Source organism: Branchiostoma lanceolatum, chromosome 18 (genome assembly GCF_035083965.1).
Source record: "Branchiostoma lanceolatum isolate klBraLanc5 chromosome 18, klBraLanc5.hap2, whole genome shotgun sequence".
Classification (NCBI taxonomy): domain Eukaryota; kingdom Metazoa; phylum Chordata; class Leptocardii; order Amphioxiformes; family Branchiostomatidae; genus Branchiostoma; species Branchiostoma lanceolatum.
The window spans coordinates 11,302,448-11,321,542 of NC_089739.1; the positions used below are offsets into that span (position 1 = coordinate 11,302,448).

The 19,095-nt window shown below is 40.4% G+C and overlaps 2 protein-coding genes across 2 annotated transcripts; one reads left to right on the forward strand and one right to left on the reverse strand.

Annotated features, from left to right (window-relative positions):
* Positions 1–1,092: 1,092 nt before the first annotated feature.
* Positions 1,093–7,366, reverse strand: LOC136423965 (uncharacterized). The gene is made up of 12 exons (XM_066412366.1): positions 7,357–7,366; positions 6,964–7,092; positions 6,163–6,329; positions 5,579–5,739; positions 4,619–4,695; positions 4,062–4,129; positions 3,550–3,769; positions 3,225–3,298; positions 2,622–2,762; positions 1,970–2,137; positions 1,205–1,282; positions 1,093–1,098 (listed from the first exon to the last, which is right to left on the reverse strand). Exons 1-12 carry the CDS (start codon positions 7,364–7,366, stop codon positions 1,093–1,095), a joined length of 1,299 nt encoding a protein of 432 aa, XP_066268463.1.
* A 713-nt stretch (positions 7,367–8,079) lies between these two features.
* Positions 8,080–12,289, forward strand: LOC136423966 (uncharacterized). The gene is made up of 10 exons (XM_066412367.1): positions 8,080–8,146; positions 8,330–8,496; positions 9,072–9,232; positions 9,335–9,411; positions 9,876–9,943; positions 10,203–10,422; positions 10,920–10,960; positions 11,388–11,528; positions 11,954–12,121; positions 12,245–12,289. The coding sequence occupies exons 1-10, from the start codon at positions 8,080–8,082 to the stop codon at positions 12,287–12,289; spliced, it is 1,155 nt and encodes a 384-aa protein (XP_066268464.1).
* Positions 12,290–19,095: the final 6,806 nt, after the last annotated feature.

Consider the following 19,095-nt stretch of genomic DNA (forward strand, 5'->3'; position numbering starts at 1 on the left):
CAATATTCATCACGTAAGGATGCGACGTGTCGTGCGAACGTCTTGTTAAAAAATTATATACGCAATCCCCGCCGCCGCTTGAATTGGCCGCCATCCTGTCCAACATTCCGACGAACCGCCGAACATGCGATCGAATGCCTGACGTTCTGAAGTTTGTTTACTTGTGGTGATTTTCCTGTGACGCTCGAACTCCGACCATAACGGTCGATTCGGATTTTTCGTAGCGTTCTACGCTGACTTATTTGCATATTAACTTGCGGGACGCAACTTAATATGTAAATGAACCAGATTTTACACGTTTTGCGTTTTTCGTCGTCTATTAATGCTGGAAATGTGACAAAATGATGGGAATATGTTGGAAATGAATAACAAATAAGTTACAAATGTGAATCTTAGTGTAGATCTTTCAAATTCTTACTATTTGTAGTTTTTGCCCACCAGATTCTACAATATGCCCCTTTAAGTTAAAACTTAATGATGACTCTGTAGTATGACAGAAACATGATATATATTAAGATAATACCATAAGTACCATAGTCTTGCTGATGCCTCCAAACACCAAGGAAGGTTTCCCCACAACAGACAAACTGCCCTGTCCACCTAACTGTGTCCTGAAGCCAGCAGTCACGTAGGCATGGGCATTCTGTAATAATGAAAAGAGAAATAGACAAATACCTGGTGAGTTGTAGCTTGTAGTTGTCAAAACATACTGGAATTTATCGAAAGATATATCATTATGATATAAATTATTTGTTAACACATCCTGCAAAGATTTTGGACCAGGTGACAAACTTGGAACTGTTAGTTAGAGGTGTCAGCTAGGTGACTGGTTTCCATGTGGACAGAGAATGCTGAGCTCCTATTGGACTAATTTTCATAGTGACAGAAAATCCTGAGCTCCTATTGGACTGATCTTCATGGTGACAGAGAAAGCTGAGCTCCTATTTGACTAATTTTCATAGTGACAGAAAATCCTGAGCTCCTATTGGTCTGATTTTCATAGTGACAGAGAATGCTGAGTGGTGAATGGGCACACACTTTGTGCGAGGAGTTCCATAAAACCCCAGCCAGTGAGAATTTGTGTTCCACAGACTAAAGCTACAAATGATAATGTGATCATAATGTACAAAAAAAACAAGTAAATGTAACTGACAAAATGGTTGAAAATTCAAAAGTTTTTAAGTTGATATTGTCTACTACTCACCTGTGACCTAGGCATAACCTTGTAAGTTTTGAAGACTTCACTTGGAAGAGCTGCTGGGATTTCCATGCTCAGAATAAGCTGGTAGGGAGGAATGTATTGAACATTAGTCAGAGATACAAGCTTTTGCACATCTAATGAGTACAGTACATTTCATAGTATACAACATCAAAAGGGATTTCAAAGCAAGAAAATGTTTGGTTAAATTTACAAGAAAAGAATTTAGATGACCCCATACAGAAGAGAATCATCGGTGCAATAGCCTAGAAGGTAGAGTGTCGAAATTTGCAATCAGAAGGTCAAGGAAGTACCGCACATACATGTATGTACTACTTTTTCTACTTAGCACATATGAAATAGAGTATGGCAGTGGAACTAGCCTCCCACTGCTAAGTGCTACTGCACAGCTGTGTGGCCCTATAGAGTCCTAGCAATTAGCTTTAAACAATGCAGCTAATATAGATGTTCAAAGGTTAGGTGTGACATGTCGTTCAGTGTAATATAGCTGTTGCCATGCTGCGTACCTGAAAGCGTGCTATGCAGAAGGGCGATTTTGGTACACCATAGGGTGTTGGAAGAACTTTGAATTGTCGGGTTGAGGGTTTTTCTAGAATGTTGTAAAGTGAAGTAACTAGTAAAAATGAGTCATATCAAACTTAGGGCCTTTCGTTTCAAAGGTGTCTGGGCCCTTCAGTAGTGGGGGTTTATTTTTGCTCTGGAAATCCAGCAAGACAAGGGTTAAAACTATAAGATAAATATTGCTGCTACCTTGCCAGCCATGCCCATCTTGAGGAAGTTCATCATCCCCACTGTCTCCCTCACATGTCTAGTACCAACCGTGACCTTTGCCCCCGCAGCCTCCATGATGGTGAAGACATCAGAAGGGAATTCTGGGTGAGTGTGTTTCATCATCAGGTTACCTGCCCAGCTACCGACCTGCACAGGAACATTAAAATATAGATACAAATGAAAGATTCTGAAGTGAAACCTGGACAAGTGACCATCTCTACATTGTACATATTAAGGAACACATGACATCCATTAACAATATATGACAGTAAAGCTTGCATAATATATTGAAACACAATAAGAAATTGTAGACAAAAGTATCAGTCAAATCTGTACAAGTGACCACCTCTACATAAGGACCACCTGGGCAATGTGACCACAATGTGATGGTTGGATGGATGGATGGATGGATGGATGGATGGATGGATGGATGGATGGATGGATGGATGGATGGATGGATGGATGGATGGATGGATGGATGGATGGACGGATGGACGGATGGATGGACGGAAATAAGTAGAAATTTTTGCAATTTTTTCATCCATTCATGCTTGAACCATCATGATTTTGGAATTTGATGACATTTCAAAATTCAATTACTGCAAACTTTTTAAGACATCACAATACTCACGTTCCTGACTGACACATTGGCCACCTTACACAGATGTTCGGCCAGCATGCTGTAGGACGGAGACTGGTCTGAACCGGTTTTCAGCAGATCAACCAGGATGGACAGGCTCACAGCAGAACCAACAACCAATGGGGGACCAGCCTATATGATAAAACAATGAGTAAATTTGTCATCTTTTTGGTAGGATTCACTTTTTCAAATTCTAGGAGAGAAGCTTCTTCTGGAGAAATGTACTTCCAATGAAAAACACTTCTTCAAAACAAAAATGAATGATTATTTGAAATAAAACAACTAAATCAACATTCTTGGATCCAGATCCAGACTGTACATAATAAGTGTCCGTCTTCTCTGCCACAAGCAGTAAAAGAATAGCTCTTTGGTGCACTAAACTGAATCCATATCAATTTCACCATCTGTTTCAGGGCTGTGTACATTCTATAATATGTAGAAAGTCATGTATCTTTAAAATAAGTACCAAAATTGACAAAAATGTTTTACTGTTAAGCAACAAACCTGCAAATAGTATTACAGTGATAAAACATAATTATTATAAAAAATTTTTACTTATCCATCTAGGAAGAGTTAAACAGATCTAGCTCTGACCTGGGTGATGTACAGTTCTGCCACAGTTTTCACATCAATCAGACAAGTGAAGGGGCCGTCAGTCTTGTACACTCCTGTGGAAAAAAAAGACATACAGTCACTTGTTTAATACAATAATCATTTTTAGCAACACCTTGGGGGTGGAGCACTTTAGTTCACATTCTTCATGCAAGTTTACACTGGTGTCAGTCCTGTCTTTTTAGATAATCTCCAAGCAGATATCGGGAGACAATGTTTTTTTTAATTGTCCAATTATGTTACCTCCCTAGTATGTTTTGACTACACCTCAGGGGCAGTGCCCTAGTCTTACGAATAATCTTCATACCTGCAGCAGTGTTCCCACAGACCAGTTTGTACCGGTCCTGACCGGTGCTGTGCTGTTCCAACAGGCTGTACAGCTCCTCCAGTGTGGTGGGACCATACCAGCTCACTCCATTTTGGCTACACCTCAGTGGCGGGTCATTGTGGTGGACTCCATTCACACCATTGGTGGCAGCTCCATTACAGACTTGTCCATTGACAGGACACAGATGCTTGCTCAGATCCTTATTGAACAAGGCAAATACATTGGTTTACTAGCTGGTGATCAACATTCTCTTTGTTGAATTTTGCAAAAAAAAACAATATACAGTCACGTCAGTTAGTAGATACTACTACACAATCATGTACTACTGGCCCTTAGTAAGGAGAAGATTAAGATTAACACTAAGGGTGCTATACATATTCAATCATGGCATTGTATAAAAAATACAATTTTTATGACATAAATTATGTATTCAATTTTTTTTTTTAATTTTTATTTTTTTAGGCACCTGCATACTTGTGTGGCTTTCTTACCTCAATGTCAATACAGCTTCCAGGGTCACTGGCAAATGATTTCATGGCATCCAGGATTGGCCTATAGCCTGCAAGAAAAAAGAGTTTCATGAATGCTGGTACAGGTGCTGAATCAAGTACATCCGGGAATTTTTAAAAACGATTTGACTTGTATAGGGTGCATAGTCCAATGGCTAGCTGCCTTGCCTTTGGAACTAGAAGCCGTGAGTTCGATCCTGACTGTGTTGCTCATCCGACATGCACGCTACTGGAAAGGGTTGCAGTCCGAGACGTTAAGTCCGAGACGTTAAGCTGTGGTCCACTGTTCATTGTGCTTGTTGAAAAGCGCTAGGGGATTTTCCCCAGTACAATGAACCTGTAAATACTGTACATGTCTTCTCTGCCACGACCAGTGTAAGAATAGCTCTTCAGTGAGCTAAACTGGTTTGATATCACTTTGTCACTAACTTTCATTCTCAGCAGCAATTACAATCACATGCTCGCAATGTCAGTTACTGCTATTGCCTCAGCCAAGATTTAGAAGGATTTTAGGAAAACTACTCAACAGTGCAGCTAACCTGTACACCTGCAGATGTGTCCATCAAAGTGATTCTCCACCTCCTGTTGGCTGGGCTGTGGGTTCGCACTCAGCAGTCTGGAGGAAGGACAACAAATGGTCAGAAATTACCCGTGCAATGGCAGCCAGTGCTGAATTGCTGCAGGGTTTACAGTCATATAATACAGAACAGATACATATTTGCTCCACACTTGCACTTTGTAGAACTGTCGCAAGGGTCTGGGCGGCTGCCATTCAGCGCCAGCAGGTGACCTCAACACGACCTTCCTTTTGTACTGAAATTACTATTATTATTATTACTATTATTAGACCTTCCTTTTGTACTGAAATATTTCCTGTTGTACTGAAATATGTTGTTTGATGGGTTTGACCAGCCATGCTCAATGGGAGTGAATCTTGGGCCCCTACTGCCTCGGATCTGCAGCGATTGGGTCGCAACGACTGAGCCATGATCAGATGGATCTGCAGCGTCAAACCCCAGGATGAGTCACCGTCAGAAACTCTACATGCTAAACTTGTTGTTGTGAACATTGCCTCTGTGATGTGGTCTCTCCAACTATGGTATGGACATATCAAACGTGGTAGTGGCTGCATCAACACCATCACCAAAATGCAGTTGCCAGGCAACAGAGGTCGTCGCAGACCTAATAAGAAATCTTGGTTGGAGTGTGTCAGGAAGGACATTAAGGTGTGTGGCCTCAACAGTGTGGACCCGGTGGACAGAGTTGCTTTGAAGGGTGGTGTGAAGACTAGCCGACTGCTGCCCACCCCTGTGTCAGGGACCCCGGCAGCAGTGTAATAAAAAACTGGATACTACTGCTTAGCCTGGGTGCCATCCTATTTCTACCGGGGCTCCTACATTCGCTTTGTAACCCTTTAGGGTAGAAATAGGATGGCACCCAGGCTGACTACTACTACTACTAATTTCATAAAATAAACCATAAATATGCCGACTACTCACCCATACATGTTGACCACCATCCCAGGGCTGCAGTACCCACACTGACTTCCGTTGAAGTCCGCCAGGCGGCGCTGGATGGGGTGGAAGCCTGCCTTCTGTCCCCCCAGCCCCTCCACTGTGGTGATGGTCCAGCCGCCCACACTGCACAGGGGGCACAGACACTGGGGAGGGGGTGGTGTGAGGGGGGGGAGGGAGTTAGGCAGAAAGGAATGGAGCTCTTCAATTTTAGTACAAACAAATCATGTACTTAATAAACTTTTAAAACTATATGCTTTTCAATACTTAAGAACTACATACTTTTTAATACTTTTGTTTCTTCTATTTCTTTATTTCTTTACCAGGTCGGCTGTGTGACATAATCTTAATACTTTTAGATACTTAAAAAACTACATGCTCCTAATCTTGACAACTGTCTTACAAACTTGGCTACAAGTGTTGGAGTACTTGAAGTTCAAAGATACTATCATTTTTTCTGTGAATACTAACAGCAAGTTGCTTGAGCCATAGAATGAACACTAGAAATTTTATCTATTGTGCTTTATTTCTTTCTTATTCATCTAAGACTTTTTAGTACATTTACTTACTGAGTTGACTGTATAAGAAAGTGTTCCTCCATTGGTTGGATCGGGATGTGTCACCATGACAACACAGCAGCCACACCCTCCTTCCCCGCACATGACCTTTGTCCCCGTCAGTCCGCGCTGTGACCTCAGCCATTCGTTCAAGGTCATCAAGGGATCAGGATTACGAACTGAAGTTTTAAACAAATTATAAGAATTCCAATGTTTTGAGAACACTCAGTGAACAAACTTATACGAGATTGACACACCACTGACAAGTCATTATAATTTTGTAATGTCCAAAATTGTTTAAACACAAGAAATTTGACCAGAAACTTAATTATATGCTAACACAGTCGGCGGAAGATTGAAATTAAAAGCTCATTCTCCATTCCAAGTCCACATGCACAGCGACATGTTAATGTGGGTATATGTCAAAGGTAGAGGTCCCTGCAGCTGAGACATAAACTGAGCACATCTGGACATTGTTATGCAAATCGAGACGATGGTCGAGTCGAGAACTCAGGGTGAAACACAAGAGGCAAGTAGCATGACTGTCTCCTGGCTCCCGGGATCGAACCCGGGCCCGCCAGCACACTAACTGCATGCACTAACCACTAGTCTAAAAGGTCTCCACCAGACTGGTCAGTTTAGTGGCGCTTGAACCACCACTGTTACAAGGGGCCATAAACTTTGACCTTGCACATACGTACTCAGAATAGTGAACGAGCTTATTATCATGACGTCAATGAAAAGCAAATATTACGTTAATAAAACTGATAATAAGCAGCAAGAAATGTTTATGAACAAGGGAATCCTATTAACCTTCATGTTGAGTTCCATTCACCATGAAGGTCAGAGTAGCAGAGACAGCAGCAGCCATGACGTCATGAAGGTCGTCCTCAACACAAGCCTGTGACCTTGACAATGCCCTTGTCCGTGCTTGACCAACAGCTGTAGACCACAAAAAGCACAAACAATTTGTCAAGTTAACTTAAGCAGCTGTCAAATTTAAGATTCATTTCGTACGAGCTTACAGAATTCAATAAAAGACTCAACATCCACAAAGTCCGATCAACAATACGTTTCACTTGTTGTCAGTTACATGATTAAAAGTTAACCTGGTTATATAATCAAATTTTCCCTTCGCAAAGCTATTATTAGAATACTGAAATAGGTCAGACAGTAAAGTTCTGTTGACCATTGACCAGACCCGACCATTGGCCATTATGTAATTTAAGTACAAATATCAATTCCAAAAATTCTTCCCAACCAGAAATTCACTAGGGTATACTTGATAACCATGCAAAGAAAATGGGGAGTTGAATATCTCAAACTTTGAGAACAGCTGACTGAAGTAAACAGACCTACCCACGTCTGTGTCTGCAGTGAGTTGTGTAACTGGTCGGGTTAAAGGTCATATCAAACGATTCTATTCTTCGATAGGGGTGGTTTGATATAATAACTTTCATATAATGTTAATTGAATAATGAGAACTATCAATACGAAATACACTAGATAGAATGTTGTAATTAGCGCATTATATTAGTTAAATACTAGAGGCTTAAAATTGTGTCGTTTTAATCCATTTAAAGTTTAATAATGTGTAGTATTGTGGACTCGTCCATCCCGGAAGTCAGAGTGGGCGTGTCAAAGTTTGGAACTTTGGCGCCCTGTTTGACCCAGGTTAATTTGAGCTTTGAGGAGGTAAAATTAAGGTTAGATTACCAGGTTAACTTTATATCATGTAACTAGGAACAAGTTAAATTTATTGTAGATCGAACTTTGTGGATGTTGAGTTAGTTATTGAATTCTGTAAGCTCGTACGAAATGAACAATCTGAATTTTTTTCTGCCGTCTACAGCTATTGGTCAAGCAAGTTCATGATCAAGGGCATTGTCAAGGTCACAGAGTTGTGTTGAGGACGACCTTCATGACGTCATGGCTGCTGCTGTCTCTGCTACTCTGACCTTCATCAAGTTCATGGTGAATGAAACTCAACATCAAGGTTAGGTTTCCTTTGTTCGTAAACATTCTGTCAACTAAGAGTCAGGCAACATTTTTTTGTCTCGCGAACATAAAACCACTGCGATTACATTTCTACATTTACAATATTTTGGACAGTTTGAAATGGAACCGAGTGTTCACAAACCTTCAATTTAACCCAGTTACCATTTGTTTAAAACTTCAGTTCGAAATCCTGATCCCTTGATGACCTTGAACGAATGGCTGAGGTCACAGCGCGGACTGACGGGGACAAAGGTCATGTGTGGGGAAGGAGGGTGTGGCTGCTGTGTTGTCATGGTGACACATCCCGATCCAACCAATGGAGGAACAGTTTCCTACACTGTCAACTCAGTAAGTAAATGTTATTAAAAATAGCAAATGAAGTGTCTTTAATAGACCCAAAATAACGTCCAAACGATAAAAGTTTTCAATTAATTACAGTAGGAAGGCAGCACAATGAATCTAAGCATTCCTTCTATTGGTTGAATAACTTTATACTTTATACATATTAGTATTACGTATGTACAGAAAAAAACAACACATAGTATCTTTGAGTATGAAGTACTCTTACTAACACTTGAATAACTTTATGCTTTATACATATTAGTATTACTTATGTACAGAAAAAACAACACATAGTATCTTTGAATTTGAACTTTGAAGTACTCTTACTAACACTTGTACCTATCATAAAGTTCTGAAGTTGTCAAGAAGCAGCGTATGTGCAGGTAGTTTTAAAGTATCTAAAAGTATTCAAATTGTTTCTCTGGAAGAAAGTTTAGCATTGTTTTATGATTACTACCAAGTTGAACACAAATGAGCTTCCATGTTAAAAATATGTGGTTTTAAAAGTATATTAAATATGATATGTTTGTACTAAAATCAAAGAGCTCCATCCCTTTCTAAAACACCCCCCTCCTCCCCAGTGCCTGTGCCCCCTGTGCAGTGTGGACGGCTGGACCATCACCACAGTGGAGGGGCTGGGGGGACAGAAGGCCGGCTTCCACCCCATCCAGCGCCGCCTGGCGGACTTTAACGGAAGTCAGTGTGGGTACTGCAGCCCTGGCATGGTGGTCAACATGTACGGGTGAGTTATCAGCATATTTATGGTTATGAAGTCTTAACATATTTCAGTAAAGAAGGAAAGAATCGCACACACTGAGTAACTGGTTTGTTTTCTCCCCTCCAGACTGCTGAGTGCGAACCCACAGCCCAGCCAACAGGAGGTGGAGAATCACTTTGATGGACACATCTGCAGGTGTACAGGTCAGCTGTACGGTTTAGTTTTTATAATATAGACACAGTTTGCTGAAACCAGCCCAGGGGCGCACCCAGGGGAGCCACAACCTCAAGTTTTACACCATCCACGCAAGAACCGACACATATTAACACTCTTTCTTTCCCCGTACTATCCCACAGTGGAATACCCTGCCTGGCACGGTTGCGACGGCTCCCACCGTTGAGTCGTTCCGTGCCAGGCTGGAGGCCTGCCCGCCTTAGCCCGGGACCTCAACTCCCCCCCTACTTTGCCCCTGAAGGGGTTATTTGGGGGTAACGTAATGTAGATGTAGATGTAGATAATCCTACAATTCTTAAGATTTTAAATCTTGCCAGAGGCAACAGCAATCGCCATTGTGAGCTTATGATTGTGATTGCTGCTACCCGAGTCAAATTGTTTTTAGAAATCTCTGGGCATACTTACAAGTTTCCATGACACTTTTTTTTGGCAGGCTACAGGCCAATCCTGGATGCCATGAAATCATTCGCTAGTGACTCTGGAAGCTGTATTGACATTGAGGTAAGAAAACCACACAAGTATGCAGGTGCCTAAAAAGAGAAACAAAATCAAAATTAAATTGAAAATACTCGTAAATGTCATAAAAAATTGTATTTCTATAAATGTGCCATGTGGGTTATTGAATGATAAGAGGTATAGCACCTCCCTGCTAAGGGCCTGTCTATGTACTAACTGACGTGTTGGAATTGTTTCAAAATTCAACAATTAGAATGTTCAACTGGATTCTCAATTAACTAATATTTTTGCCTTGTTCTATAAGGATCTGAGCAAGCATTTGTGTCCTGTCAATGGACAAGTCTGTAATGGAGCTGCCACCAATGGTGTGAATGGAGTCCACCACAATGACCCGCCCCTGAGGTGTAGCCAAAATGGAGTGAGCTGGTATCGTCCAACTACACTGGAGCAGCTGTACAGCCTGTTGGAACAGCACAGCACCAGTCAGGACCGGTACAAACTGGTCTGTGGGAATAATGCAGCAGGTAAGAAGATTATTGTTAAGACTAGGGCACTGCCCCGGAGGTGTGGTCGAAACTTAACGGTGCACACCCCAGTTCTTCTGCGACTGGGATCTGTGGTAGTGCGCAACAAAAAAGTGACGAAAGTGTTTCGAGGGTCTTGCTTTGACTTCACATTTCTCAAAATTTGCTTCGAACTGACATTAACTACTAACATGGCTGAAAAGCATATGAATTGGTGTGTTTTTGGTAAAAATTTAGTTTCGATCCGAGCCTTACTTCCGGATATCCATCCGTGTTGATAGTAAAGTGGCTCTTCCCCCGAGATGGACCTTTTTAGCGTTTTGTGGGTGATGTTGAAATTCTCTCCCGATATCTGCTTGGAGATTATTGGTGCTTAATTAAAGACAGGACTGACACCAGTGCAAACTTGCATGAAGAATGTGAACTTAAGTGCTCCGCCTCCGAGGTGCGACCAAAAATGATTATTGTTACAATTGTATGTCTTTGTTTTTTCACAGGAGTGTACAAGACAGACGGCCCCTTCACTTGTCTGATTGATGTGAAATCTGTGGCAGAACTAGCTATACATCACCCAGGTCAGAGCTAGTCCTGTTTTCACTCCATCTAAATAGATTGATGGTTTTAGACCCGGTCATGCAGGTTTGTTTTAAACTTTAGAAATGTCCTTATCGTCAATTATTGTGTCAATTTTGATATCTATTTTAACAGTACAATACATTTAGTTAGGTACACAGCCCTGAAACAGATGGTGGTAAGTGATCATAGTGATATTGATTCAGTTTTAGCTTACTGAAGAGTTTTTAATTAGTTCTTCCACTAGTTGCGATGGAGAAGACAGATGCTATATGTACAGTGTGGATCTGGATCCAAGAATGCTGATACATTTCTTTGTCTTGTTTATCTTATTTTTTTTCAATATGATCATGCATTTTGATGACAAATTTGACTAATTGTTTTATTTGAAGGCTGGTCCCCCATTGGTCATTGGTTCTGCTGTGAGCCTGTCCACCCTGGCGGATCTGCTACAAACCGGTTCAGACCAGTCTCCATCCTACAGCATACTGGCAGAACATGTGCTAAAGATTGCCAACGTGTCAGTCAGAAACGTGAGTATTGTGATGTCTTAAAAATTTCACAATGATTAAATACATTTGAAGTATCATTAGATTCCAACACCATGAACCATGAATGGATGAAAAAATTGCTAAAATTTCAAATTATTTCATCCATCCATCCATTCATCCATCCATTTATCCATCCATCCATTCATCAATCCATTCATTCATTCATTTAGTCATTCATCCAACCAACCAGAACTGCTCAAGAAGACCACTGAAGGAACTGGTCTGTGTGGACAGATGGTCACTATAGACAGGATTCTTAATGCTTATTTCAATAGGAAAATGTTCTAAGGACCACCAAAAAGTGGTCACATTGGCAAAATGGTCCCTATGTTAAGCTTAGTTAGGTGATCACCTTGAAATTTACCTGGTGTGACTATATATATCTCTACATCAATGTTCCTGTACAGGTCGGCAGTTGGGCTGGTAACCTGATGATGAAACACGCTCACCCAGAATTCCCTTCTGATGTCTTCACTATCATGGAGGCTGCGGGGGCAAAGGTCACGGTTGGTACCAGACATGTTAGGGAGACAGTCAGGATAATGGACTTCCTCAAGATGGGCATGGCTGGCAAGGTATCTACAATATTTGTCTTAAAGTTTTAATTATCACAATCCTTTCCTAGTCTTTTGGTGCATCAGATTCTGTATAGCCCGTGATAACGACCCCTTGTATCTCCCTATGTTCCACCCTACCAGCTGATTCTGAGCATGGAAATCTCAGCTTCACTTCCTAATGATTAGTCTTCAAAACTTTCAAGGTCATGCCAAGGTCACAGGTGAGTAGAAAACAATAAGACTTAAAATGTAGACTTCTAAAACAATTTGTCCATTACTTTACGTCTATTATCACAAATTATTATCTTTCTTAGTCTGTTTAACACATACTATTAGAAAGAAAGTCCTTGGTTAAAGGATAGTGATGTTAGTGGTCCACAACATCAGCTTGTCTGCCTGGCGTTCCACTGTGTATTGTATTGTTGCAATTTCAAATAAAGATATAAAAGACATTATTATTATCATTATTAGATCCCAGGGTTCTATGGAGCCTCTGCCTATAATTTTTGTGCCCATTTAACCTCTAAACGAGGAGAATGATTTCAAAAAGTACCAAAAGCAGCTCATGATTCTTTGTTGCAAAAAAAAAGAAAATCTATCCAATAGGAGCTGAGCATTTTCTGTCACCATGGAAACCTATCACCTACATGTAGCAACACTAAACTACATGTAACAGTTCCTGTCACCTGGTCCAAAATCTTTGCAGGACGTGTTAATGAAAAATTTCTATCATAATGATACATGCATATCTTTGACAAATATGTTTTAAAATCTTTTATCTACAGCTCACCAGGTATTTGTTTTTCCATGTACAGAATGCCCATGCCTATGTGACTGCTGGCTTCAGGGTACAGTTAGGTGGGCAGGACAGTTTGTCTGTTGTGGGGAAACCTTCCTTGGTGTTTGGAGGCATCAGCAAGACTATGGTACTTAAGGTGTTATTTTGAAAATGAAGGTCATATTACGGATCCGGAGTCAAAGTTTCAACTTAAGAATTTGATCATTTATTGTAGTGATATTGAATGAATTGATATTTGAAAATGAAATGATTCTCATTTTTAAGCATGTACCTCACAAGGTAGAACATATGATATATATTTCTTTCATCAAATTAGTTTTTAAAGACACCCTTAGATTGTGAAGCATGACACCATAAATTAGCATATCTAAAATGGTATGAAATGTATCTATGGTAAGTACTACATGATATACAGTCAAACCTGCCTTGGTGACCACTTCTTCAACGCGACCACCTAGCCATGGCGACAGCTTTTTCTCGGTCCCGAAAATTGTCCCCATAGGCACAAGCATTAAGCGGCATGCCCAAGGCGACCACCCGTCCAACGTGACCGCGACCGCCACGAATTAGGACCGCACAGAGGACAATCCCTGCCCATGGCAACCGTTTTCCAGCGTGTGGTGACATCGGATTTTGCTGTCGGATTTTGCGGAAATGTTTTTAAGACCTTGACGGACAAAAAGATATGAATAGCATCGATTCCTCCATTAAGTGTTTTCATAAAACGTTCCTACTATAAACATTGTAAATACAAAGGTTTGTGAATACAGTCAAACCTGTTTTAGCGGTAACCTTTGCATAGCGGCCACCTGCCCATAGTGGTCACTTTTTGTCGGTCCCTTGGATTTTTCCCATTGACATAAGCATTAAGAATTAGGCTATAGCGGCCACCTGTCCAACGCGGTCGCGGCCAGACGATTTTCGGTCCCGCGAGTACAGTGACACTGTCGGTAACGGTCACGGCGCGCCGGTAGAAGCCGCATCACCGCCGCACGCCAGGTTCAAAATCTTCATTTTTTCACGCAGTTATCAAATTTATGTGGACTCAACTGGATAGGATCATAATAAAGAAAACCAGAATGTTTTATCTTTGTTAGAAAATCCATGGTTTGACGCGAAGTCAAGTATAATTTTCTTCACATGGCTTGCGTTTCCACATCGTGGTAAAATTGACCATTTATGTGCATTTCGACTGGACAAATATTACGGCAGCTTTTTGGAAAATACAACCCACACATGTACCTGATGCGGTAAGTTCGCGAAATGTTTGAATGCCGGCCCAATTTCCGTTTTCACCGGGAATTCATTCCTCAAAACGTGTTTCGCGCAATTTTCAAAATGGCGCTGATACAAACTGGATAGGTAGCAGCATAAAGGTCAACGGACGACACCACTGTTACGGAGGTATAATATACTAAATTTATTTTGCTGCAAAGTATCACTGAGGATAATTACTTAACCAAAAGCTTCAAAATGAATGTGGATATTATTACTATGATGTAAAATTTGGGCTGTTACAATTTTCTGAAAAGACAAAAAGCCTTCAAAAGAGCGACCTTCTTCTGAGTACCCTATTAGCATAATGGTAGATGCTGATCAACACAAGCCACGCGGGAACCGAGCCACCACAACAAGAGACGAAGGAAAATTGTCGCCACGATTTTATGTTTGAAAACGGTCGAAAACGAACAGTAAGTGACAACTGAGCAACATGTATTTTGTTCTTAACTAACTAGGAGTAAAAGAACAACAATCGAACTTCTAAAATGTGCCTTACCTGTTTACATGTAACTGTACGGTGAATAAATGTATCTCAGGGTGTACTGAAAACATGTGTCACTCGTGGTCAATTAATCGACCTTTTCTCCATAGCGGCCACCTGTCCTTAACGGCCAGTTTTGGCCAGTCCCTTGAGTGACCGCTATAGACAGGTTTGACTGTACTTAGATATCTGTGTTGTTGTGCCCATCGCAATCTTATAGTTTACTGCAAGCTCGGTTAGAAATGAAATCATATAATTTTCCATCCATCTACGTAGTACACTGTATATTTTGAACACCTCGACCTGGAAACATGTTATGAGTGAAATCCTCTTCATGGCGACCACCTGTCCATCGCGACCGTTTTTGTTCGGTCCCCCGGATGGTTGCCTTGGGCAGGTTTGACTGTAGTACATTTATCAACAAGTGTTTATTTCAAGGATCTTTTTATGCCTTAATAGGACCATGCTGTGGCAACTGAAGACTTTCTTGGTGGTAAAAATCTTCTGGAAGATGGAACACTTGAAGGTACAGATCTTGAATATTAGTCATTTAGCAAATATCATAAATAGCAACCAATTGCATAATCTTTTTATAGATAATTGCATCTATATGATTGTACATGTACAATTTACAGTCACAATTAGATCTTTCTACAGAATAATATCTCCCTTTTTTATAACCTTTAGGTGCGTTGTCAGTCCTGGTGTCAGAGTTGACCCCAGATGATTCTTCCGTATTCTCTCCAGACTACAGAAAGAGCCTGGCCATCACACTCTTCTACAAGGTTTTGTTTGTTAGTTCTTTGAAAGGACATTTTTAAAAAAACTGTGTATTTCTAAATATACTATCTATAGTTGTTACGAATATGTAAAGACAATATACAATTGTAGAACATAACTTGAGTCTGGTTTAAAACAGTGTTTCTAGGATACCAATTAACTCAAAGTAGTTTTTTATCATTTTGTTTTATAATTAAGATCTACCCACTCGTAACAGCAATTGGTTGAAAGATTAGTAGTCTTTACATGCATTCTTACATTTACATAATGACAGTCTATAAAATCAAATTATATAGACTCTCATAAAATCTAGAATTTAGAGTTTGGAATTTAGAATTAAGAGTTTGGAATATAGAATTTAGAATTTAGAGTTTGGAATTTAGAATTAAGAGTTTGGAATAAAGAATTTAGAATTTAGAATTTAGAAATTCAATTTAGAATTAAAATCTAGAATTTAGAATTAAGAATTTAAAATTTTCTTCAGTTCTACCTGAGTGCTGTTGGGAGTGAACGTCTGAGTGAGCCGGTCCGTTCCGCTCTGGAGCGCCTGGTACGGCCGGTGTCCCGCGGGGAGCAGCACTTCCAGACTAAGGAGTCCGAGTGGCCGGTCAACCAGCCACTGCCCAAACTGGCCTCGAAACTACAGGTTACACATTATACTCTTAGTGCTCAATCATGTCCAAATTAGTGCAGGGCTCGAAATTTATTTTTGGGAACAGGTGCACTGGTGTACCTAACCTAAAACTTTAGGTGCACAGAAGTAATTTTGGGTGCACAACATGAAATAAAGTAGAATATCAGCAAAGTGTATTTAAGGTATGATATACTAAAAATCTTTGTATTTCATTTCAGTTTGCCGTTTTGGATGTATGTGCCACACGCAGCAGTTAAACCATGGACACATATATCCACAGTATGATGTTTGTGATATCAAATTGATTTAAATGTCATCCCGTGTGATTGTACATATGTAAATACGTTGCGTTAAGGATTGCATCTCATTAATATATATAAGCAGCAACACCTGTGCTGCATTTTTTTATGTGAACCAGTCAGAATTGCCTTGAAGAAGGTGACAGATGGTCACCGAAACGTCGGTGGAATAAATCTCTTGGTTGTGTAAAGTGACTTACCAACCTGATGAAAAGATTCACGGATCAAATTGATTTGCTTACAATGATGTGTCATCAGTTGCAGCTTGAACTCGAGTAACTCCCGTTATTATAGCCTTTGGATGTTCTACCAGTGATGGAATGCATACAAAGTCTTTCCTCCCTCCCCCAGCTGCGGGAGAGCCGCCCCTGCTGATGTCGAGCTCCGCCGTGTTTGCCCTGAGACAGGCCGTACAGAGCGCTCGGGAAGACTCCGGTCTAGGGGACGACTTCTTCCCTCTCAGTAAGCTTCAAATTAATTGTTTCCCCAGAGACCTTATTCCCATCATAAAACTCTTGTTTTTATCATATACAATTATTGACAGTATCAATTGTAAGGGCTGGTTTATTGATTTAACATCGCTAAGCTAATTTTGTAGTAGATAACTTTAATGCATTTTAAACCTTATCTGTACTTTCAACTTCATCTTTTTTCTGACACATTATGATTATACCATTCACTCACCAAGAATCACCCATAGCCCTGATAATGAAAGAACTTTTATTTTTCGTTTCAAGCTTACATGTGGGTGCTGGGCCTTGTGTTTTGCTTATGGCATGTGCTGCTTGCTGATTGTATGTCATGATCATATCTGATGGTACTAGATTTCAGACAGACATGGCTTTAAGAAACCGTTCACAACTACAGAATTGACATGCGACCAGAAAATAGCACAAAAGAACCCCAACAGAAGCCTAGCCCATAAACCTGCTAACGATACTTAATCACTTCCTGACCGTTGACATGTATCCCCATACTTCCAGATGGCCCTGCTACAGTGGAGACATGTCATCAGGCCTGTCAGCTGGACCCGGCCAGCTTCTGTCTGGATGTCAACTGAAAATTGACCAGAACTAGGATGTGTCTTGTTAATTGTTATCATGATCATAGTATAGAAAAGTCGTAATTCTAACGCTATATTATCACATGACCAGGTGGCGTCGACCAATCAGAAGCCTCCATTGCTCTTGTGCCATAACACACCCGTGATCAAATCTTTTGTAAGCATATGACAAGATAGAATAAACCATTTCAATACAAGAAAAATTTAAACGGGCGGAACTGTAAGTGGAGCCGCCCACAGCATTGTCAGAAGGACACCCAGCAGGGAGGAATGATCGATGATAATAGATAATAGATTTGAAAAAGATTTGGCATGCCAATATTGCAATGTTATCAAATATCTGTGGAAATGTTGTTTTTCAAAATGAAATCTATCATCTTCTGTTCAAATAGGACAAATGTAAATTCTGAAATGCATTCTTGATAGTATAAGAGATCTATGTGTCATACAGGAATTGTCTACTCTTAATGGGTCATTTTGGATAGGTTATATGATAATAACGTTAATGACCCGCCTCTTCCTCGGTGTATATGGTGTCATAACGCCTGGCCATGTGCTATAACCACCGAATAAAACCACCGAGGAAGAGGCGGGTCATTAACCTTAATCATTTCATTTATCTAATGGTGTTAACGTTGATTTAACAACTTAAACATAAGGACATGGAATTAAGGGTAAATGTACTAAATGGGAATGTATAAGGGATGGCTGTTGATTATCTAAATGATTTATCAATAGAACAATACGTTTATCAAGTGCCACTGCTGTTAGGTTAAGTTAATGAGGTCATGACATCCTGGTTAGGAGTCACGTGGTTCTCGAGTCAGTCTGACAACATGGTCCTTACCTGTCCTGAAGCCCCCGTCACAAATAAGAAATTCAGCTCGGCCGACGTGTTGGCGAGCTTCAAATGTGCATTTTCCGCCGAAGTAAGGCCAACGTCCTGTCGATTAAGCGGGCATCGGGCGATTTTTAGAAATCAAAGTTGATCCAAATATTGGCCTTTTACCAGGTTAGTCGATTCTGACTTCGCCCATGTCCAAGGTACCATCTCATGGGGGATTTTTAATTATTTGTGTTCGACGGACGTCACCCGAGATTTTCATTGGAAAATATGGTCGACGCTCGTACGATTTTGAAATTCGGCGAGCTTCGGGCGATCTACAAATTCGGCCGACGCTCGCATGAATTGTGACGCCGGCTTGAGCACACCATATTAAAGATACATCCGTCAGTTCTACATCAGCATCTTGAGTCGCTCATTTCGCGTCGCTTGATTACTAAAAGGCGAGACATCCAGGTGAAAATAGTAACAAGACATTTTATTTCAGTAAATTTATTGATTTCAGACGAAAAAATGTTTTTTATTCCTTATTACACGAATATGAATACAGTAAGAATACAACGTGAAAGTCAAGTAAGGCGCTAGCGTTCCGTTCCACAAGTCGAATCATATTGTACAAGAAATACATTGTAAAAAAAAGAAACAGTACTAGTACTACTAAATCTTAAAACAAAATTAGCCAGTTACCATGTTCCCATACTATGCCAGAATTTACTTCTTTTTCCTTTTCTACAGAAATCTACATTTTTATAACTTTTAAACGAAATCTTCAATCAACAACGGTTCATCTGTTCGCTACGATAACGTATTT